Consider the following 24636-nt stretch of genomic DNA (forward strand, 5'->3'; position numbering starts at 1 on the left):
TTAATAAACTGATTGTATTAGATAAGTTTTTAGCGAGTTAAGTTAGAGTGAATTTGAACTTTTTATATATCCAACTTGTCTATGGTGCTTTTATAATTTAATTGACATTTTTTGGTTCCAGAACAAAAATAGTTCATAAATAATACTATTCTCTTTAATATGGTAATTTTATTTTTAATATACTTTACTGTTATTCAATAATTAATTTAAAACATTTTTTATATTTTTACCAACGGTTTAGCAAATTTTTATTTTTATTTAGCAATTTTAATTTTTACAATTATGATATTTCTAACAAAAATGTAATACTCCCCAATTCTAGTGTAAATGTGAAAACGAATAATTTAAGTTACATTAAGTTAAATTTTATTTTATTTTTTTATTTATTACTTGACGAAAAATCATCTATAATTTCCTTCCATGCATCTTTTAGCTTGTACTAACTTTCTAGTCACTTCCTGTTATGAAAGTCAATATTTATGTATAATATAGTTTTTATATGTGTAGTATTTAATTTGTCTTAATTATTTTTTCTTAGTAAAACTAAAATTTAAATATTTTTTATGTTGCCCCACTTTATATTATATATAATTTTTTGTGCTAATCAATTATTTAATAATAATTTTAAAGCTTGATATATAAAAATTATTTATTAAATATTTTCATTTACATTCGAAACTTTATATATATGTATAATCTATTGAATTTGAGTAATCCTTCCTGTAAGTCATCAATGATTAATAATAGTCTTAAAACTTATTTAATTCTATTGACAAAATTACATTTGGTTTTTAATGTTCTATAATTTTGATTTTTTATAACAAATTTATGATTAAGTTCATATTATTAACTTTCCTTGTATTCTATAAATAATTTCTGTGAATCTTGATATTTTATTGTTTAATTGTATTTTTTAAATTTCTTATGCACCTGTATTGTAATTTAGAAATTGTATAATGTATCTATTGGTACATGTTATAAATTATTGAGCTAACTATTAACCTTCTGATTAATTCTCATGTATTAAATTAATATAATCATTTCATATTTTCCATTAATATATTTAATAATTCTTCCCTGTAGTTATTTCTATAAAAAAAAATGAAATCCTTTTTTTAAATATCATTAATATAATTAGGATAAGAGATATTGTATGAGATGTTCTCCATATTTAATTTTCATCAAATTTCAATGTATGTTTCATGTATGAAGCTTTATATATGTATTTAAATAGTGAGCTTATAGTTAAATTAATTAACAACATTGTAATTATATTTTTGTGAGTATAATTTAAACGCATAAAATTAAAACTTAAAACGCACATTAATTCTTAATGGCTACATTATACATGGTAAAATAATAAGTTTTATTTATCTACTGTTCATAAAATCAATGATAATTAAACTCATTATCCATTATATTCCTTCCTTACAGAAATATTTTGTTTTAATTTGTAATTTTAAGTATCTTATATACATACCTTAAATATATTGTCAAATGTATGTCCCTATGCTGAGTTTAAAAAAAAACAAATATAATATTATGTTCAATTTATACATTTTTATTGTGATTTATATATATAAGGTTATATATATGTATACATACATACATACATACATACATACATTTATATATATATATATAAATGTATTTTATAATATTAAGATGATTAATGAATAATAATTTATAACTACTATATTGTTGATGAATTATTCTTAAGTAATGTAATTTGCATCAATTCAACATTAATTGCATAGTTATGAAATTACTGCATATTCTAAAACGTAAAAAAATTTCCTTAACAATATTGGCACTTATATGTAAAAACATTCATAAACTAGTGTATAATCATAGAATGAATGACAATTAATTTACTGAATTGGTGCAAGTTTAATGGAGTTGTATTATTTATAGAACAAGGACTATATTTCTAGTCATAAAGAATTATATTTCGTTAATTTAATATAAGTGTCTCAAAAAATTGCTTTTTTTTTTCAATTACTTCCATCTACATAGATTTGTGTATATTTTTTCTATTTTAATATATTATTATAAATATTGAGAAAAAGGTGAAGGGGAATATATTCCCTTTGTCCTCATTTTTATATAATCGCTGAACGGTCTACATTTTACAGTTTTATTTCAACAGTAAAGAATAACAAAACATGTTTGGTATTCTACAATATTTAGTGAAGACACATTACTATTATGGAATACTGTCAAGTGCTAAGTTATATAAATGTATTAACTGTTATTTTACCTGCTAAATAAACGCCAGAAAAAAATAGTACAACATATATGTATGTATGTTACGGGCAAAGTATATAATTTAGGCATTTTATACATTGTCCGGATAATACATAAAATGCCCTTCGTATATTGGTCAATATAGATATCGGATGATATGATTTAATGAAATATGATAAATCGTAAAACATAGTGAAAATAAAGTCAAATTATTATCTGTAACTAGTTTGTTTGTTCTTATCGTATTTTTACAATGGGGATGTCCGCTTGTCCACATATTATACGCGTGTACGTGACATAATATATTATTACTATATTTCCTGATTTATAAGTTATATGTAGTTGTAGTACTTATCGTGCAGTCGGCCTTTTATCTATTCTCAAAAATGAACTATTTAGTAACCACGAATTGTTTGTATAGTGCAAGTTAATTCATTCAGTGCGTACCTATATAAAAATATCACCAGGGATATGATTATGCTATACTTAAATAGTTGCGAATTGTGTAAAAAAAAGGGAAGCACAGCCAAGAAAGGATTGGTAAAGGTTAGAAAATTTTAGAAAATCTCTGAAGAAAAATAAAACTGTAAGTGGTCAAAGAGCGAAAAATACTAAGCAGTATAAATATTCGTAGCAACCTAACCTAACCTAACCTTTTTAACAAATTTCTTCGCGGAGAGGGATACCATGACTAACATAGATTTCGAAGTACCAACCCAAGAGAATGCAGGTAATGATGTCGTTGATGAATCAGGATAACATGAAAATGAAAAAAATTCCCTAGACTGTACAAAAGACGTTGTTAGTCCTGAGATTGTAGAATCCAAAAGTCGTACTTCGTCCAATTTAAAACAAGCTGAGTGTTTTACATTGCCTAAACCACGAAAGAAAACAAAACAGTCGGTACCAGACACTCCTCGCTCGAAAACTGCCGCTGCTACTGATATGGAGTACCTCGTCAAAAAAAATGAAAATATACAACCATTGGCCCCACAGCATCCAGTTGACGCTTTCCTATCAGGAATAGCTCCAGTCTTAAAAAACTTACCCCCGCGCTACTGGCATTACGCCAAGTCTGATATATATGCTACTGTTCAAAATTACGAGTTCAAAATGATTATGGAGCAAGATTAATCCACGGAGTCACCTCCAAACCCAACGTATTCTACCCGAGCATACTATGAACAACCTACCACTGCAGCCTATTCTCTACCTAACCTTGCATCTATTTCAGCGACTAGTTCTTTCACCAATTCTCCAGGTGATCAAAGCCAAGACTCTAGTTTTGGTGCGTTTCAACAGTATGATTAGTAACTGTATGATTTAAAAGTATAATAAAAAAATAAATACTTAAATATGTTATTATAAAGGATGTACTTAATATAAATTGTAAAACTTGAATCTAATTCTTATTTTATGTCTTAACCAGGTGCGTCATTTTTTTTCGTGATGTACCCTATATATATATATTAATTTTTTTTAAAACCGCCATGTTAAAATTGGTCCGCTTTTAAATATAGTAATAACATCCCTGGTCTTAACTTATACATCAGATTATACAACTACCTCAAACAAATAACAAGCCGTTCTCTTGGTGTGATAGCTTTCCTCCAATGTGTGTCTTGCTTTTTCAGATGCACTTCCAACTTGCTCAACAGTAAGTTGAACGAATATTCAAATAACCTAAAATATTCAAAAAACTGTTCCATCATCCATCAACTCCTTATAGAGAGTGGAAAATTCTCCTTCAGTTTGTCTTTTCTTCCATGCCTTATGGACCCACATCCGTTTTTTCACTGCTTTTTCTTCCTCTTCGTCCAAAATCAAAGAAATCATCAAAAGTTCATTTTCCGTAAATAAAGTCATCGTGGCAGATACAATGCGCACACACTACTCAATGACGGATGAATCACTAACCAATGTGAATAGAAATCACGGCCGGTAGAATCCCGGAACGGTTACGGCACTGTCACGTCACTGCTGTGTGTGAATAGACCTTAATGCAACCAATTATATCTACTTATTTCTAATATAAATACATGTCATTATTCATTGATTTGTCATATTTCATTAAATCATATCCGTTATTTATATTGACCAATATACAAGAGGCATTTTACATACTGTCCAGACAATATATAAAATGCCCAAATTGTATAATTTGCCCGTAAAATGTATATACTTGAGATAATAAAATTATAAGTCCTGAAATTGGTTTAACAAATTACAGGATTTTTGCACAAATTAAAAGGTCTAAATAGTGATATATTACTGTATTATCATGAGCGCCAAAAATTAATAATTATGGAAAATAATTTAGGTCATCATGTAATGAACTACATCAATAATAAGAAATAACATTTATAATTATAAATAACAAATTATTTTTATGACAAACAATATATTTACACAAACACTATCCATTAATCAATATACATAGTCATAGTCAATTCAAGTTATTAACTTAATCTCAATTTACAAAATTAATGCAATAAAATAAAAAAAATTTAAGTGTACATAAATATTAATCATTAGATATATTTAGCCATATATATTCAAAAGCATTGGAAAACTCGGAGATTAAACTCGATAAATCTGTTATTAAAATACTTTCCCAATTACTAACGGTAGCTTGACGAGTCCAATTCATTGAGCTATGAATTAACCATTTAGAGTCGACTACACAGAATTTATTGTGCATATAGCCTATATTATTTACATTATTTTGGCATTTTAATTCAATGCCGCTATTCCGAAGTTGTTTTATTTCTTTACCATGAATTAAAATACAATTACTAACAATAATTCTAACTACTACACCACGTTTATGAGCAGCAATTATTTCAGTGGCAATTCGTTCATGGGATAAAGTAAATACACAAATGTCTATTGATTTTGTGGCATTTTGCAAACAACAAATTATTTCTGCAGTTTTAATGACGGAGCAGTTGGCATCCAAACATTCCGAGTTATAAGGGTTAGTGCATTTGCAGCGGCTTTTCTTCAAAGGATTAAAAAAAGTTACTTTGAAGTAATTTCTTTCAGACTTGATGAAACGGCGCCAAATCATAAATGAAGCGCAGATAAATGACACACAAATCGGATTAAAAGATAATATTTTTGACACGGATCTGGAAAAAAAAGTGTTATTAGTATATTACATGCTTACATCACTATTATTAGGGTTGCCAGACCTCCCGTATAATACAGAAACGTCCCGTTTTTTAATTTGTTGTCCCGTCGTCCCGACAATTCTCTTTGGAGCACCAAAATGTCTTGTTTTTCATAAAATTACCCATAAAATAAAATATAATATCACTTTTTTGTATTAATATAATAAAACGGCATATTTTATCATTCACCTATCATTATTTTTCTATTTTTAATTTTTATTAGTGATGGGAATAATCGAATCAATTATTTTAAAAATCATTCAAATGATAAAATAATCGAATGAATCATTCGAACGAATTAATCGAATGAAACATTCGTATGATACAAATAATTGAACGATTTTCTTACCCGTATGGTGTAAACTAAAAAGCCTTGATATCAAGGCTCTCTAGCGTAAACTATATATTTATGGTATTCATTTTATATTTTATAATTAAATATTTGTTCCATTTTACATTTTTAATTCTCTACCTAGATACATGAAATGGATAATTCCTGATGATATATTCGAAAAATTATAAAAAAGTAGTTAATATTACTGAATGTACCTAATTGTATTACATTATTGGTATACACAATACACTATATCAATGACTATACTTATAAAACCATTGACTATAAAGTAGTCACTAGTCAGTAGTAAAGGTAGTGGGATAAAAAAAATGGTGGAATATTTTATCATTAAAGTGAAAAATCCATTCCGATTATTTTGATATCGACTACTAATAATTCGATTATTTTTTTTTTCGATTACTAATCAATCATTCAATTATTTAAATCATTCGATTATTCCCATCACTAATTTTTATAAACAGCAAATTATCATCACAATGCGTTATTTTCCACTCAAAACCATATTTGTATTAACTTAATTAGCGCTTTAGCTGTCGTGGCGGCGGTGATCAAAGGTGATGCATGATAAAACCACAGAATAGATTAAAGCAGAATGGAAACTCTTGGCTCTTGGCCAAATTTTTGTCCGACATTTTGAAAGGGCTCGACAGGTTAGAATGAAAAAATGTTTATATTATATCTGTATTATTTAGATACACTGTCAATTATATATTATCAAGATTTTTGACAATGAACCATAAAATTTAATGTTTTGTTTTGTAAACCAACTAAAAATTTAATGGTCTTAGGTTTATTGGTAAACATCACTAGTTGATCAAAGACATATTTTGTTCACTAATTTTTTTTATGGTTGTTCCCGCGTGGTTTTATACTAATTTTTACGATTTTTGTGAAAACTTTTATTTGTTATTTTTCATTGTGAATAAATTTTGTTAAGCTTGAATCTTGTTATATAAACACTATAAACAATGTCTAATATGTCGAACAATAACCCTTATGGCATGAAATGCTATTTTTCTGGGTGTTCGAGAAAACGGAAGGGCAACAAATTTCTTACTCCAAGAAACTACTTTTCATTTTCCAAGGATAGTATTAGATATGTAGTATTTCAATTTTTCATAAAATTATTTATTTACTTATTATAATGCTTAAAACTTTAATTTTAACATATTTTTTTCGAGCTTATGACGCTTAATAGAAAAAGAAGCCACACAAATTGCTTAGTAATTATCAAGCATTTCTTCTATTAATCTTCTTATTTATAAGGTCATGTTATAGATCGTCATTTTTTTATCAATTATGAATTATTATTAATTAATGTTATTATTTTAGATGTACTATTTGGTAGGAAAAATGCAAATGCAAATCATTGTATAAAATTGATCCTGTTATTTTGAACAAAAAATACAGACTTTGTTCTTAGCATTTTGAAGACAAAATTTTTAGTAACTATCAAAAAAATCGTTTGAAATCTGATGCCACTCCAACGATATTTGAAAATATTGGTGAAGAGGATCCAATTGTTGAACAATTTCAAGCTCCATTTAATTGTTTTAATAGTGAAACTGAAACACCATGTTGTTCAGCACCCAATGCAGGTAAATCATACATATTTGTTATACCTTTATACTGTACCATTTTTTTTCTGATTGAAAAAAAAATTATCTTAAACAAAAGGGTTGAAAAATGTAAATTTTTATATCATAATTTTTAATAATTATAAAAACTTTAAAAATGTATCAAAAGCAAAAATTGTTTTATTTTTATTTTTATTTTATTTTATTTAGACTGGTCTACTATGACCACATTAGATGCATCAACATTGTCTTAAGTTGAAGTAAGTAGTCTGTAAATAACTAAACTCTGGTTTTAATGATTTCCTTTTTAATTTTTTATATTTTAAAATAAGTAATTTCAAATCTGAAGCTCTAGATTGTATTTTATGTGCTGATGAAATAGCCTTAAAAACAAATCTTTTTTACAATGTATCTCAAGACACTAACTACTAGTTAGTACTAGTTAGTTACTTGATAGTTAAAACTGTCTTATCCTATTTATAATATTTCAATTTTTTTTTTTTTTTTTTGTAATTACCAATTATTATTTATTTATACTCCTATATTCTGATTGAAAATTATTTTTAACAATTTATTATTATTATTATTATTATTATTATTATTATTATTATTATTATTGTTATTATTATTATTATTAATATTTGTATGTCTTTTATTACCATTTGTAATGTACTTTGTTACTACACTAATAAACTGAAATTAAAAATAAAATGCAACTTTGTTGATTTATTTATTTAAATATGATTATTATTTGGCTCGTGTTAAAAAGTAAAATCCTTTTCATTGAAGTTTAATGATATAATATAATTAGTAAATATATATCACAGAATTTAATCTATTCTGTATATGTATGTTTATTTACATTATTCAAGAAAAAGCTAACATTAATCTTGGTATCAGAAAAAATATTGTACACCACTGTCTTTATTGTATTTAAAATATTTCATATTAAATTTTAGGTCTACACCGATGAGCCCTTTAAATATGGCGGACCATATTTTTGGGCCCGTGTAATTTCTTATCAGATTCCATTCTAATGATTCCATTCAATTCATCAACTCACAATTGATAAGTCAAATCATATCTTAACCAAGTCACAGTTTGAACCTAAATCTTAATGAATTGAATCAAATCTATTAAATTTTAAAATAAATATTTTTCAGCTGATTTGTAATCACTCATCAATTTTCACAGTTATCACTTTATTAGTAATCAAACCTAAATTCAGTTTTCAAGATTAATATTTAGTATTTAGGTACTCATTAATTGAAAAAATTGTTTTTTAAGTATAAACATTTTAAATATAAATTCACATATAAACGCTGTTGACGGGTACAGCCACTTTCATAGGGGGGAAGGTAGGATACATATGATCAGTTCCATCTTTACCATATGGGCAAGTGGGTAAGTATTAATAAGTATTAATACGACACCTTATAAAAAAAACTAAGGTAAATTGTAAGAGTTAAATAAATAATGAATACTTAATTGTGTGCAATTACATTAAGTATCTTATTTCTTATCCCATTATTTCATTTTTTTTTTACCTACTTCATTTTTACCTAACTTCATGAGTCCCTGCATACCCTAAGACGGCTTTGCAAATAATGTTATTAAATTTATATTTGTAAGCAACGATAAACCAAAAAGAGAACATTGCTGGAAAGGTCGCCAACATTTAGAATTGGATAGGCACCCAAAGAAGAATATAAATATATAATATATAATTACAAATCATTATAATGTTGTTTGGTATACATGTATCATAATAAAATATACACTTGTAAAAATAATATTATAAGAAATTTAATTACTTAAGGTATAATATATCTATTAATGTATTAACTGTGCAATAGTATTACATTGAACTTATTGATAAGACGATTATTTCAGATTTAGAATTGGTGACTTGACTGATTCAACTAATTTACAGGTTTATAGATCAGTTGTCTCAATTTAGTGTTGGTACTGAATTGCCAAATCACTGATTTAGTGATTTGCTATGTTGGTACTGAATTGCCGAGTCGCTGATTTGCGATATACTAATTAAATTCACTAAAAAGAGTTGATTCACTCATGAACTACACATCTCTAAAATATAGTATTTTGGTATGAATGTAAAATACGTTCAATCCACGGCAAAAATACTACCGTCCATTCAGTTAAATTAATTACTCATAATTGTTAGTTATTAGTAGGTTCGTTGTAACCTCCCGTCCTTACAATTTCATTAAAATTTAAATTTAGTTATGACAATATGCAGTGGTAATAATCAGTTTACCTATGACATCACGACCTACAAGCATCAAGTTACAAAATAAGTTGTCTTTTTTTTTTTTTTTTTTTTGGGAAGGGGCAGACATTATCCTTTTTTTTGTTCCCCATTTTGAATTTTGAAATCTGGCAACCCTACTATTATACATATCCAACAAATATAAAATGTCAATTCCGAGGTATAATGCATGTTTGATAATAATGATTCACATACAAAGGTTAGGTAAATCTAAAGTGTTGATCTATAGATCAAATAAATAATGTTATATTTCTTACAACATATGATGTATTCAATGAACAAGGGGAAAAGTTCTGCCTTTTGCGATTGGAGAACAGAATACGATTGATTTTATTCTAAGCCGAATTATTCAACCGATATAAAAAAGAAATACGATTTAGAAGTAAAGTAGCTGATAACAACTACGAGACGAACGTGTGGTGTCGACTCGGAACAACGAACTATAAGTTTACCTGAAGTCCATGGTCGTCATGTGTAATGTGTCGTCCGTAACCACATGAACTGTATTCCGTGTGAATTCCAAAACAACTATTCAACGTCTCGAACTTCGTCAAAATACTGAACACGTTTTCAATAACTTCGGACCCGAGAAGCGTTCGCCTTAACATGCTGTGATAGCCGGCGCAGATCGTACGCGAACTAGAGAAACGACTCGTAGTGATAATAAGATAGCAAACACGAGTGTGTATTCGCGGGTGAGAATTTTTTGAACCCACGTATAAAATTACTACGAATACTCTTAGCAGGAAAATATTTTTGTAGAATCCATGACTCTATGATAACAATGATGGTGAGGTTATCAATGTTTTATTTTTTTGTTGTTTTAAAGTTTTAAGTTTATTTCATTATGTTATCCTATCAATTTTGCGAGGCGACGTTTTTTTTCTATTTCAGGTTTCAACAAGCATTTAAGAAATATACATAAGGATATAAAAAAAGCTAAAATTGTTAAACGTAACTTGTACAGATGTCATCATTATAATAAACATTTTGATTTGAAAAAGACATTGATTCAGCATGTCAAGCCTAACATAGGTGAAAATAAAGTAGGACTTTATAAAGGACTGTTATAAAGTAAGTATATATGCAGCCCCGATTGCAGAAAGGGGGCTGATTTAGTCAATTTTATATTAGGTTCCAAAAAATTCGTCATATCTCTTTCAATGCTATATACTCACCTAATTGTTGGCCACACACGAACAAGAATAAAGTATATATATATACCCGTATATATTACGAAAGAAAAATTAACATTTATTGATTGTAATATTATGAATTTGCTTTTGACTTGTTTAGGTACTATTACCATTATGATGCCATGTTGCCATGTAAAATACGCAACGAAACAGTGGTTTAGTGATGAATAGCAATCGAATTCTCAAAAGTAGTAATTGATAATGTATTATTAAACCAAACATTATTCTGATTCAGTTCTTCTCAAGGCGTTCGACTAGTAATTTAAAATGCTGTTCACGTAAAATATTCCGTATAGTTATAATAATTGTTAGTAGTATGTTTTATAACATTGCATATTTACGACGATACATCGTTAAAGGTGACTGTAAGTTGTGCCCCAATGCGCAACCCTAGCCCTTAGCCCTCCCCCCTAAAGCCGCCCCTAATTTTCAGTGAACTAATATGTGTTCGTCGTATGTAATGTTACTACAGTACGATTTAGCAGATCGAGAACCGAATATATTCTATTGATACGAGTCGATATTATCCATCCATCAATAAAAATATACTTATAAATGTTAGTTTTAGAGATTTTTTGCAATTAACGTATACATGATAGAAACACGGGCCGTAACTTACATATGTTATTACGGAACCTTTTTTTTTTTTTTGGGGGGGGGATGCAACTTACATTCACCGATCGTTACATTAGTCTTTCCTTTGACTCGTATCACATTTACCGACAACTTTCGGAAAATAGATAAATTACAAACGATATTTTACTGCCGTTTCCATCACATAGCAAATGTTATTATAATAATACAAATTATATGCGAGTTGTGACACTCAGGAATTTAGCGCTAGTGAGTTATGGTAAAAACTTGTAGAGTTAAACCTAAATGGAATGAGAAATTGTCCAAATGGCCATTTTTTAGTATTATTTTTAATTGCTCAATGATACTATACATTTTTACGTAACAAGTAAAACTAGGATTTTTATAGACTGAAAAACTATCAAATATGCACTTGTAATTCACTCAACATCTAATCAATATGCCCAAAAAACATTTCGATAAATTTTTTCTTATCGATTATTTTAATGATTTTTTATTATATAGCAATTAATTTTACTAGTACTTCAAGAAAATATCAAACATTATATTTTACTAATATTAAAATAATATTACTATAGTACAACATTTCCGTGTCTACTCAAATATTTCACAATAGGAAGGTTTTCTTTTCCTAGTTTTTTCATTTTTTTTTTTTTTTTTTTTTTATCTCATGTGTAACTTTCTTCACTATAATTAGTTTTATGTAGCATAATATTTTATTCCAATTCCAATTACAGTTGAAAAATTTTAATTTCAGTTTCAATGCAAAAATATAAAACTACTTTACTACTCAATTTACTCGAGTTAATGATATTTAAAACAAAATATTTAACTCTTATGTAAATTACAAAAATTAATTTTCGAATACGACGGTGATCACCAAGGCTAGGATTTGTATGCAACAGCATGTTTTTTTTTATGACTTCTGATTATTGATTTTGCCAGTAATGTCCACGAACCACTTCATGGTAAGATAAATGGTGGTGTTTTTATTTTACATATTTTGGATAAAAAGTATATTATTGCATATATTGAATAAAATGAATATTATTACATATTTCGATTATAAGAATGCGAAAAATGAATGTTTTATTGTACATTTCCTAGTTAACATTTCGTATTTAATTCTAGCCCTGCTGATTAAAGTATAAAACTTAATTTTTTTATCAAACATATTTTATTTTATTTCTCAATTATATTATATTAAGACAAACAGCCAACCACTGATATACTTCAATAAATAACTTTTATTTTTTTGTAACTATATTTTTGTGTGTATCTTATAAAAATTTAAATGCATATTTTTGTATATTTTACAATTTTTTATTACTTACAAATCCTAGGTTAGTGGTGATCACCACCGATTGTAAACGTGCCGATACAAATGTTAACTATAAAACAAAAATCCACGATTCGAATGATTTGCGTTTAAACGCTTTCCTGACCAACCCTTTATCAGTATTCCTTTATCAGATGAAGAAGGCACTGATAAATCTTAATTTTCTACCAACTTTTTTAAATTATTAATATCATATGTCTTTCGTGTAAAGGTTAATGTCTATATAATAATAACTATTTATTTTTCGATTTTATTTTCATTTACCCATTCGTTGAACCGATTACTTTTTTCAAATAATTTTACACGCATACAATTTTACAATGTAAAATGCGTCTCAGGTACCCATCATATACCATATATGTGGTATCTACCAGTATAATATGAATTCAGTATTATATTTATAATGCATTTGGATCTCGATGTCCCCGTACATGTAGTGTATCGGTAGCGCGTATGTGCGTGCGTGAACACGTGTATTTGTGTGTATGCATGTTTGTGTGTGTATGTGTATTTTAGAGTTGTAAACATTCTGAGGTTAGCCAGCGCAGGACAGGTTTTATTTCAACCCTTGGTGCACTGCAGCGATCACTCGTGTTCACATCGCGTTTAGAAAGTATCTACGTTTGTATCATCGTTCCTTCTAAACCGTTGTATAGACGTTCATTCCACCATTGTAACCTATCGGTTGTTAATTTATTCTCGTGCGACAAATTTTCGGCTTCGGTTGAACATAACATACTTTTGCCAACGCGGCGCATACCTACGTTCATTGATAGTCGATGTAGTACTGTCTGCCAACGTACTCGTTTTTTCAGAGCATTCAGTTATTGGTGAGTATTTACTAGGTACAACAGGTACTATATTATATATTTTAGTATGTCCTCTTCAAAAAGAAAAAAAATTTCACTAGGTTGCGCGATTGATAATTGTTAAAATTGTTTACTCGTTTTTACACTCGTAGTAATAAGTTATAGATAAATATACTTAAATTATCACTAATTAAATTCACTTTTCGTTTGGTATACATTTTAGATGTAAATATATTAAGATCCAATGAAGTAACGGATTTCATGTTAAGGATTCGGTTCACCATTATAACATTATGTTCGTCTAATAGATCTAAATTTAATCGATTATTATAAATGTTTCTGGTAAACAATCATTAGAAGTCGGTTAAAATATTTACACTATTTCTCTCTATCTCTCTCTCTGTCTATCTCACACACACACACATACATACACATACGTACGTATGTACAAACGATGAACAACACATACTCGTAAATTAAATATCTGCACTAGTTAAGAACACATATTGACACACATAGAGCAAATATATCTATGAGTTATATTTTATCTGTAAAGTTGTATTCGCCAACAAAACTATTTGAAAACTGAATTTTAAAAATTAGGTGTTAAAGCAGTGGCGTAACCAAGGATGGGAGACTATACCCCCCTTTGTTTTAAAATGCTGGAAATAAAATTTCAAATTTGATGATGGGTAAGGGGGAATAATGGGTGAACTTTCACTAGCCTCTTTTACATAACTTGTTTAAAAATATGTTTAACCCTTCTTTATTTCTTAAAAATTCTGGTTATGCTCATAGGCATAACTAAAGTAGAAATCTAGGGAGGCTACAGCCCTCTTATCAAAACTTAAAATAAACTATAGATTACCCCTAATCTTATATACCATGTTGATATATTTTAGATTCTGAGCCAAGTTGGATTCACTGTAATGTGTCTTTTTTTGTATACTGTATGCTATATATAACATGGAATATATATATGGGGAGGGCTAAATTTTGGTCATGGGAGGGAGCTAACCCCCCTAGTTTCGCTTATATTTAAGTCTCTGTGTAATAGGTAAATTAATTGTATAAACTAAAATTAATTTATTCCTGTAGAGTAAAATTATTTGATGCGATTTCCTATCTTTGTTCATCACTACAGTATGATACATTTAACTAGTAGGTAACTTGTTCGTTACACCTATGTTATTTGTAATAGTTACAATATAGGTTGGTTAGTGACAATATATATTTTAATCGATATTGACCAAAAATCCTCAAAAATGTGTTTAGAAATTCTAAGAAACAAGAATCAATGATAGAAATACGACACCGAATAATCTGACTATTCGTGGCGACGTGACATAGTCTAATGCCCTAAGAAGTTAATGAAATGTATAACTTACAAATTACTATATAAAATGGATTAAAGTACTTAACAATCTTTGTTCAGTGTCCGTACTTAAAAATTAAATTTAAAAAACAATATAGCACTAATAAATAGCTAATCATATATATGTTCAAAATCTTGTCCAATTTTTCAGTACGTGATGACTTATAAATTTATTTAATTTTAACAAGTTTTAACTATACACATAATATGTGTCTCGACTATGCATATTATGCATAGTCGAGACTAACCTGTGATACGCCTATTTGTAGGTTCTTTGATATGTTTTTTTTTTATAACTACTAATTAGTCATAATAAATACTAGTAATTTAATAACAATACAAACGTACACCGATTTTTGTAAAATGTGGACGTTATTTGTGACGACATAAAATACATGTGTTAAAACGATATCACGTCTAAATTCGTTAAATTAATAAATTCGTGTTATAATCTTTCTAAAATTGAAATTATTGGTAATTAGGTTTGACTTTAAACGATGAAACAAATGTCGCAACGAAAAGTATTGCACCAGTACATTGAGAACGTATAAATTGATAATTATTTAATATTTGAAGTGTGTAGGTGGATACTTAATCAAATAAACATTTGACATAAGCAAACACTTGAACGAACATCGACAAATTGTAAATGATCGTAAATATTATATGAAATGTTCTTCGTGAGTTTGTGATAAAGCACATACATAATACTATTTTAATCTTTATAATTAATTACTGCAAAAAATTATATGCAAGTTAAAACCGAAAAATCCGTTATCTTCGAAAACACTAGACATTAACTGATGGTGCAATCAAATGAAAGAGCAGAGTTCACTGATAAGTTATATCAGTATATTAAAAGATAATAAATATAAACAACACTTTTGATATAGAATATATAATGTGTAATTCATTATTATTTTCCATTAAAATGAAGTTTTTCGTTGCATTAATTGAATAATATTTTATAAATTTTCGTTATCATAACTCAATTTTAATATTGTTACCTATCTATGTAGTTAATTATTATTATTAATAATTGATTAAGTGAAAAAAAATTATTTTTTTGTTACCTACTTATTTATTATACTTATTGTTTTGATCTGTGCCAGAAAAAACTGATAGCTATTTTCCAAGAAATATGATCTCTGCATATCTACAGTAAAATGTTTTGTGACATTCAATTTTGTTTCAATGATAAGTGTTAAATATTAGGTGTACTTGTATGCTGATACTTGTAACAGCACTCCATAAATTATTCAACGCACATTAGAATGTTACTATTACACAATATGGTTACCTAATGTAAAGAGTTAAAATACGATTACAATTTGAAACTGGTTATAGAAACAATGGTGGTGAGTTAGGGTCTTATGATTATTTACTACTATCAATGCTTTAAGATGTATAAATTTTTTTCAGATTTGCTGAATACCTACTGTGATGATAATTGGTCATCATGTTTCTGATTGTAATAACTGTGCTGTTGATTATCACCATAGCCCTGTTTGCTGTGTCCAAAAACTATGTGGTGGAAAAACAGAAACAAGAAACTAACTTAGACTTTCAGAAACTTCAAAGAAACTATTTGATCGTGTACTGCTTGGCATGTTTTTCTGATTGGCTCCAAGGACCATACGTGTATAGTCTATATAAACAATATGGGTATAATGAAGGGGAGATTGCTATTCTCTTTATTACTGGTACAATATCTAACAGTTTATTTGGCACTATTACAGGTGCATTAGCAGATATCTATGGTCGTAAAATATTGTGTATATCCTATGGCATATTATATTCAGGATGTTGTTTAACAAAATTATTTGGAAACTATCATCTGTTGCTTGTTGGAAGAATATTAGGTGGTATTAGTACATCAATTTTGTATTCGGCATATGACTCATGGTACATCAATGAGCATATTAACTATTACAAGTTACCCAACGAATGGTTGAGCAATACTTTTGCAAAAGCAACTTTTTTTAATGCAACACTTGCTATATTTGCTGGAATATTGTCATACTTTCTAGTCAGTGTATTAGAATTTGGACCGGTTGCACCTTTTATAACAGCCATTCCATTTCTTATAATTACCAGCTCATATGTTATGATCCTGAATGAACACTATGTTAATAATTCAAAATCTGCTTCAACTTCTGTTAAAACAGCTGTTATGTTATGGATAACCAATAAAAACATCTTTACTCTCAGTGTCGTTCAGTCATTGTATGAAGGTGTTATGTACTTATTTATATTTATTTGGACCCCTGCATTAGATATTCTAACACCACCATTAGGGTTGGTATTTTCAAGTTTTATGTTAGCTTTGATGATAGGTTCAAAATTATATTCTATATTATTGGAAAATAATTCTTTAGATTCAAAAAAACTATTACACTTATCTACATTTTTAGCCAGTTTTTCCTTTTTAATATGTTCATTAGCAATATCTGACATATTTAATAGTTACATACCATATACAATAATGACATGTTATATTTTTTTCATTTTATATGAAGTTTCCATTGGTATATATTTACCATCCATGACTTATTTAAAAAGTCAGGTGATACCAGAGAAGATAAGAGTTACCATTTCCAATGTTATTAAAATACCAAGCAATATTTTTATTTGTTTAGCACTTTTATGGATACGTTTTAATCAAGAGAATGAAAAGACTAATGAAAATATAATTTTCTCTATATTTATAGTATGTTTCATTGCTACATCTATAACATTATTATTTTCTAAAATATTTTCTAAACTCTACAGCGAAACTATAATTAAGAGTTATGAAAGTGAAATTTAAAAAGCTACACTAAGCTTATAATTTAATTTTGAGTTTAATTATTGTGTCATTTTAATTAATATTATTTTTTTATTATTGAAATTAAATTTATATCATGTAATTAATTTAATTTATGATGTAAATTTTAATATAATATTATAAGTAAGGTGACATTTAGATCCGAAGATCAAAATATCCTCAACAAATCAGATTGTCCCCCAAGAACATTTTGATCCATGGGGTTCATTTCTCCGTTTTTTAAAAAAATTAATTTTCTGATCACATACATTCATTTTAAAAGGATAAAATTGTTTTAGCAGTTTTTTCTTTTTTGTATCTACTCTGTGAATTTTTTTAGAAAAGCATTTCATTCGCTGTCATTTGCCAGACAAGACTCTTAACAACATTTAGTATAGTTTCATATTTCAACATAAATACTAAACCAAACTTTGTCGACGTGTTAAAAGAAAGCTTACTTAAGTTTAGATTTATGAATATCATATTTTCATTCTGTATTGAGTATTTAGTAGATAACTAGTATAATTAAGTGTTTTATTAAAATTGACAATCTAAGATCAATTATTAGCAAAAAATTTGCATTTATCGTTCAAAGACTGAGTTATAAAATTATTTAACAACTTTTAGAACTATTTTTTTTTAAAACATTCTTTATTTCATTTCTTAACTTTTTTTATATGGTATTTGATGAATTTTTTTATTTGTTATAATGAAAATTTTAAAAAAGTTTATTTTTTGACATATTTTATAGTTAAATGAAATGTTTTATGTTTGAAAAATATTTCTTTTAATTACCTACCTACTCTACAAAATGAGAATTTTTTTTCGAATTTTGAATGTCAATCAATTTTTTCATTATTACAATATAAATAACATATCTCCTCGCCCTGTCCCGTACATAGCAATTGGAGTACCATACCATCATATTTTTGAATACAGTATGTAAACTAAACCCTTTTAAAGTGTATTGTACCTACCAACCACGGGTACAATGGTACCTACCTGGTTAAACTTCAGCCATACCTAACTTTCTGGCGCCTAGAGAAGCTCTAGTTTAAATAGCACCTTTGACATCAGTATATTTATCTGCTAATTGAAGATTTAACATTTAATTTTTAATTTCTTATTTTGAGGATTGTAATCCCAGTTACGATAATGTAAACAACTTCACGATCGTAATAACCAAGTTGTTAACCCAATATAAAAATAATCTATCCAAAATAGTATATGTGTCGTAGGCATAAAGTCAAATCAGGCATTTTATTAAATGCCTAGTCATATAGTTATTGTTTATGCAATTTCACTGTCCGCCTAGACATTTAGTTAAATGCCTAGTAATTTAATTAAATGACTAGGCATTTGATTAAATGTCAGACAAATAATAAAAAAACATTTTGTATTATTTTAAAAATTTAAATATATTTTCTATCATTTATTTATTGCTATTTTATATATAAAAAAGCTATGTATTATTTATTAATATGTAAAACACGTTAATACATAAAATAATATGTTTAATTTCGTGTTCATTATTACTATTGTTTTAAAAATTAAATCATAAATATATACAGGTAATAACTAATTAGATGTGATAGATGTAGATGATAGTGATTTGACTATATGCCTACGACATATGCATTCAACCGCTAACATCATTATATCATTTTCTTGACCGAGCAGCAGAGCCACAAAGAAGGACTCAACTAGGTAAAGAAAGTACAATAATTAGTATTATATGGTACATGATTAATAATGTAAAAATTGTGGGCATAATGTTTTTGTATTATCTAAATTAATACTTTATAACGGGTGTTTATATACATGCATAGTGACAATAATCATTATTCAATAAAATCGTACTTATATATTTTTATTTCCATTTGTGTTTTTAATTTAGATAACGTAAAAAAAAAAATATTACATAGTTCAATGAATCAGATTCGATTAGATAGGCAGCTACAATTGAACAGAGCTTAGTCTATAATATTAATATTGACGATGTAATCGAACAATTTAACATAATAACTTCCTCTGAAAAATGAATGATACTCTGAAGATTTACAAGCAAAATTATTTTACAAATTTTTGTTAAATATTATAAAAAATTTATTTTATTATTTTATATTATACTTGATATTAAGGAGATGTGATGGTTTAATTATTATATTCGATTTGTATTAAACTAATGATATAAAAAAAAAATACATTTATCCCTAATATATTCATTGAACTAATTAAAAGCAAATAAAAAAAAATTAATTTATTTTACAAAACGGAACTAATTATCTTCAGCGGATCAAAATGTCATGTTACTCTATTATATTATTTGTTTTGTGTTTATTATTTTAATCCTCAGTACAATGTACAGCTGATAAAATAAAATAAAATTGTATACTTTATGGTTTTAACTATCAATAATATGTATTAATTACATTTTAGTTTCTAAGCGGAATGTATTTATTATTTTGTTTTAAATGATAAATGCAATTATTTTAGAAAAAAAAAACAATACCATGTATATTTATAATTGTTTTATCTTTATTCTGATGCTTAACGGTGTTTTAAAATATATAGCTCAAAAATGTGTTCAACATTCACTGTACTTGTAATAAAAGCTCCATGACATAATATTAATTATAGTTATAGAATTTAGTATTTTAAATATTTATTTTTAAACAAATACTATTTTAAAATTCACAAATTTTATATCCAAATTGTTTAAAAGTTTTAATGTCATTGTTTTACATTATATTATGACTCTGGGTCATTTATTATTGAAATATAATAAACTAATTTTATCCTGAATAATTTTAATATTTAATTTAATTTTATAACTACATATTTGTAGTTGTACATACGCCCCGTGATATTTTGTACTATCTTAATAATTTCTGTTATTCAAAGAAAAAAAGAATTGAGTTGAGTTATTGTATAATTTATGTAATATTTTATTGCTAAAAAACAAGTAAATAATTACTTTTTAAAACATTTATTTAGAATTAAAAAAAAATACTATGAAACAATTCAAAAATGAGTTTTACTCTTTTATTTATGTAAATATAGTCAGCAGTGGCGTATCCAGAATTTTTTTTTTTTTTTTTGGGGGGGGGGGGTTTATAAAAAATGTAACATTAAATTTTTTTTGAATTTCGTATGTTTTATTATAATCAATAGACATTATACATACATTAAAAATTTTCGGTTGTAACCCCCTACTCCCCTGGATACGCCACTGATAGTCAGATTTATCTTGTACAAATTGTCAAAGGTGGGGTAGTTAATGAAAATAATTAACTCGAATTGAGTTAAGTTAAGAGATACAAGATCGATAATTTAGATTAACAATTCATAAATTTAACTCGTTAAGTTAAAATTTTATAAGGAAAAAAATATTAACTTAAATCAGTTTAAAAAAAGTTTATGTACTTTTTTTAATTAATATGTAGATCGTATAAAAAGTGACTGCGTTCTTCAGAAAGATCTAATTTCCTAAACTCACTACCGTATTTATATTAATCTTTAAAGTTAAAATTCTTTATATTCTTTATTTTATTTATTTTTTTTTATTTATTCTTTATATGTTATATATATATAACATTCTATACTCACGGCCATAACCCAATATCCAAAGATAGGCCCTCAACATATAAAATATAAAATAACATCTGATGTACAGTGTATGTGACTATTTTACTTTGCATGATTATTTAATTTTTAAACTATACATATTTCAAATTAATGATTTAACAAATAGTATTATTTTTATATCATATAGCAATACCTAGATCGTATAATATCAAAAAAATACTATTTGTATTTTATAATTTTATTTAAAAAAATTTCAAATGCAACTCACATAATGAATAATAATTTATAACTACTTAGTCCATTATATTAATATACATAAAATAAAAACATAAAAATCTTTAAATATATATTTTATTTGCATGGTTTATTTGTTTACTTTTAAATATTTATTATATTTAAGCAACAAGGTGATTTCAAAATGTTTTAACTTGATAGATAATTTTTAAATCAACTGAAAAGCTAAGTTATTTCAACTGTCAATTAAACCAAGGCTTGAAATCGATTTCAAATATTAATAAAAATCATTAAAAATCTTTTAGAAAATCAAAATCATTTTATTAATTAAAACGATTTTAAATCAAATTAATTTAAAATTCAACAGCAAACAGGTCTATTTATATTGTCAATTCGTAGACATTACCATATTTGGTAATAATATTGATTATACATAATAATAAATAACTAGTACCCATTTTGTTTTCTTAGAATATTTACGATAAGGAATCGGTGCTCGATGAGCTATTGTTGTTTTTATACACGATTTATTCCGTATAATATACTATATAATATATAGTATAAGTATTAGTCTATATTATAGACATTTTGTAGTGTATTATTATGGATAAGATATTAATTTATAATACTCTATTAGCTGTCACCCATGAGTTATACTTTTAACCAATAATATACAATCAAATAACTTAAAATAGTTTTATTTTATACTTTTGTAGTTTAGCGAGGCGTTGTCATATTTGTCTCACTTATAATTTAAAACATTGTTCTCATATTTAGTTAAATTATGTCTGACTCTATGAATAAAAAACTTTATTTTACATTTTAATCATTTCACATATATGTATCCCTAGTTTACTTCATTTTTGAGACCCTTTAATAATAATTGTATTAAGTACGAAATGTTTTATAACAAAGGTTATAAAAAAAATTGATTAAAATATATACTACCTACTGACATCAGTAGCTTGTCGCTACAGCCTACAATACTATTATGCTTATGATATTCTAACATTTGAGAAATTATTATAAGTCAAATATAACATTCTGTTTTGCACTATTTTTAAACAACTATCAATAACTAATCATTGCTTAAAACAGTAAAGGAAATATTTTGTGATCCTGGAAATGTCTTTTAACAAGTACAAGTTTTATTAAGCTTAAAATTCCGCACCTAGTTGAGAAAATATTTGTAATACCAAATACACTTGATAAAATATATAAATAAATAGATACATTAGGTATACAAGTATACGATAACATTGAACATTATCCTATAATACGATCGTATTTCAAATTAATCACTAAATTCGTTTAATAACAAAAAATAAACTAATAATCTAATATCAAAATTTACCAATAATCTATATCGGTGGTTTTCAACCTTTTTAACAATGTGGCACATTTCATCTCCAACAAAATTTTCGCGGCACACCAATCCATAAATTATGTGAACCATATTTTTTATATATATATATATGTATACTATTTATAGTCTACTCTATTAGAGAATTATTTATTGTAAAATATATTAACACGAGACGGCCACGACGGACATACAATAAATAATATTATATGTATCTACGCTTAGTTCGATCAGTTTCATGTCGAATATCAATAATAAGCTGGTAAATACATACTTATAAAACAATTTATACATTTATCACGGCACATTTAAAGGGCGCTCACGGCACAACGGTCGAGAACCACTGATCTAGATAGATCTAGTATTTAAGACGTGTTTTAGTAAGCACCTTCACACTAGTATAACTGTCAATTTAATTAAATAACGTGCACTTAGAAATATTTCAATAAACAGTTTAACTTAGTTTGAGTATTTTTATTGGAATTATCCTATCATATCTTCATCTTAACGGTTGAAATGACGCACGCAACAGAATGAAAACCATTCACTAAAGGCCTCATCAACTTTGAGGTCTTTCCCTCCCCGTTTACGTTTTTGATAGTCTGTTTGATTTGAATTTAAATTTTCGCGTAAATAATGACTTTTTCTTTGAGCAGTATCGCCACCGTTGATTTAGGAACCCATAATTGTTCAAAGATTTTGCGTTGTGAAGTGTTTAGAAGAAACGATTTTACTTTATCCACAACCGCGATTTTTTCCTTGTCAAAGAGATCTTTTCGAGACGTAGTGTCACGTTGAAATCCACGTTAAAGCTGAAATGACTGTTATCGATTTAGAGAATGTGTGTCGTATTTTGCTTTATTTTTATCACTTCTTTTTTTACTAGTAAACAAAATCCCATTGAAGTTTAAATGATAATGGTTTTTATTTTTTATATGCTTTCCATAGACATAATATCATAGATACCGAGAAACCCGATTACATGTCGTTTTTATATACATATAGTGCTCGAATTGGGAGGATGCGCCGGTGTTTGCTCCGTTACTATTTTTTTTTTTGCGTACCCCAACTATATTTTTTCCAGGGGGATGAGTGTGGGGGGTACTGTAATGAAGTGCGTCATTCGACTGTAAAATACTGCACAGAAATTTTATAATGTATACCATTTGATCTTAAACCATTTTAAAAAATAATAAATTACAGATCTTTCGATACCCACACGGATGACACAAATCAAACAATAAAGGCCTAACCCTACAATATTCCATTGACATCATATGTAGGCTACATCTTGAAAGGCAAAATCAGGCCATACCCCTATATAACAGGGACACAATACCCTTCTCCCAGGTTCTTGATCTTAGGTCGACAGTGCGTATGCACGGACTGTCAGATTAGTAAAAGAGTCTCCTGCGACAAGTGACCACAGTGTATGAATATTTAAATTTTATAATTTATTTGTTTGATTTGAGTTTTCTGTGCGTGTGTTGAAAAGTGTCCAATTGGATATCAAATCCTGTGTTTGTTTCATTTCAATCTCATTGCACTCCTGCAACAGTTGTAAGTCTACAGCCCGTCGACATTCGAATAACTGCTATAATTACAAGTACCTAAGTATTATTTTATTTGGCTTGCCAGACTATCCAGTTGTGCTGATTGGCTCTCGAACCTTTGTAACCCCGAGAGC

At 27.1% G+C, this 24636-nt stretch overlaps 2 protein-coding genes across 6 annotated transcripts; one reads left to right on the plus strand and one right to left on the minus strand.

Annotated features, from left to right (window-relative positions):
* Window positions 1-4664: 4664 nt before the first annotated feature.
* Window positions 4665-10441, minus strand: LOC112692194 (mitochondrial cardiolipin hydrolase-like). Of its 2 annotated transcripts, XM_025566779.1 has the most exons (3): window positions 10098-10441; window positions 5442-5522; window positions 4665-5378 (listed from the first exon to the last, which is right to left on the minus strand). In XM_025566779.1, the coding sequence occupies exons 1-3, from the start codon at window positions 10115-10117 to the stop codon at window positions 4772-4774; spliced, it is 708 nt and encodes a 235-aa protein (XP_025422564.1). In that variant the 5' UTR covers window positions 10118-10441; the 3' UTR covers window positions 4665-4771. The 2 variants fall into 2 exon arrangements, with proteins under 2 accessions (XP_025422564.1, XP_025422566.1); XM_025566781.1 differs by lacking the exon at window positions 5442-5522 and having other exon boundaries at window positions 10098-10438.
* Window positions 10442-10540: 99 nt separating this feature from the next.
* LOC112692192 (molybdate-anion transporter-like) lies at window positions 10541-18376 on the plus strand. Of its 4 annotated transcripts, XM_025566778.1 has the most exons (3): window positions 15986-16316; window positions 16381-16623; window positions 16698-18376. In XM_025566778.1, the coding sequence occupies exons 2-3, from the start codon at window positions 16620-16622 to the stop codon at window positions 17765-17767; spliced, it is 1074 nt and encodes a 357-aa protein (XP_025422563.1). In that variant the 5' UTR covers window positions 15986-16316; window positions 16381-16619; the 3' UTR covers window positions 17768-18376. The 4 variants fall into 4 exon arrangements, with proteins under 4 accessions (XP_025422561.1, XP_025422562.1, XP_025422563.1 ...); XM_025566776.1 differs by lacking the exon at window positions 15986-16316 and adding an exon at window positions 10541-10719 and having other exon boundaries at window positions 16381-18376; XM_025566777.1 differs by lacking the exon at window positions 15986-16316 and adding an exon at window positions 13104-13604 and having other exon boundaries at window positions 16381-18376.
* The last annotated feature ends 6260 nt before the right edge of the window (window positions 18377-24636 follow it).

The sequence above is a fragment of the Sipha flava genome, unplaced genomic scaffold, assembly GCF_003268045.1.
Source record: "Sipha flava isolate LNK unplaced genomic scaffold, YSA_version1 71_pilon_pilon, whole genome shotgun sequence".
Lineage (NCBI taxonomy): Eukaryota > Metazoa > Arthropoda > Insecta > Hemiptera > Aphididae > Sipha > Sipha flava.

What these genes read in the sequence shown, in the direction of transcription:
- LOC112692194 (XM_025566779.1), bottom strand. Translation starts at nt 10,117, where the DNA reads ATGACGACCATGGACTTCAG. An exon ending in ATGACGACCATGGACTTCAG is followed by an intron (nt 5,523 to 10,097) that starts GTAAACTTATAG and finishes ATGAAAAACAAG; the next exon opens with ACATTTTGGTGCTCCAAAGA. An exon ending in GTTTCTGTATTATACGGGAG is followed by an intron (nt 5,379 to 5,441) that starts GTCTGGCAACCC and finishes TTTTTTTTCCAG; the next exon opens with ATCCGTGTCAAAAATATTAT.
- LOC112692192 (XM_025566776.1), top strand. Translation starts at nt 16,418, where the DNA reads ATGTTTCTGATTGTAATAACTGTGCTGTTGATTATCACCATAGCCCTG.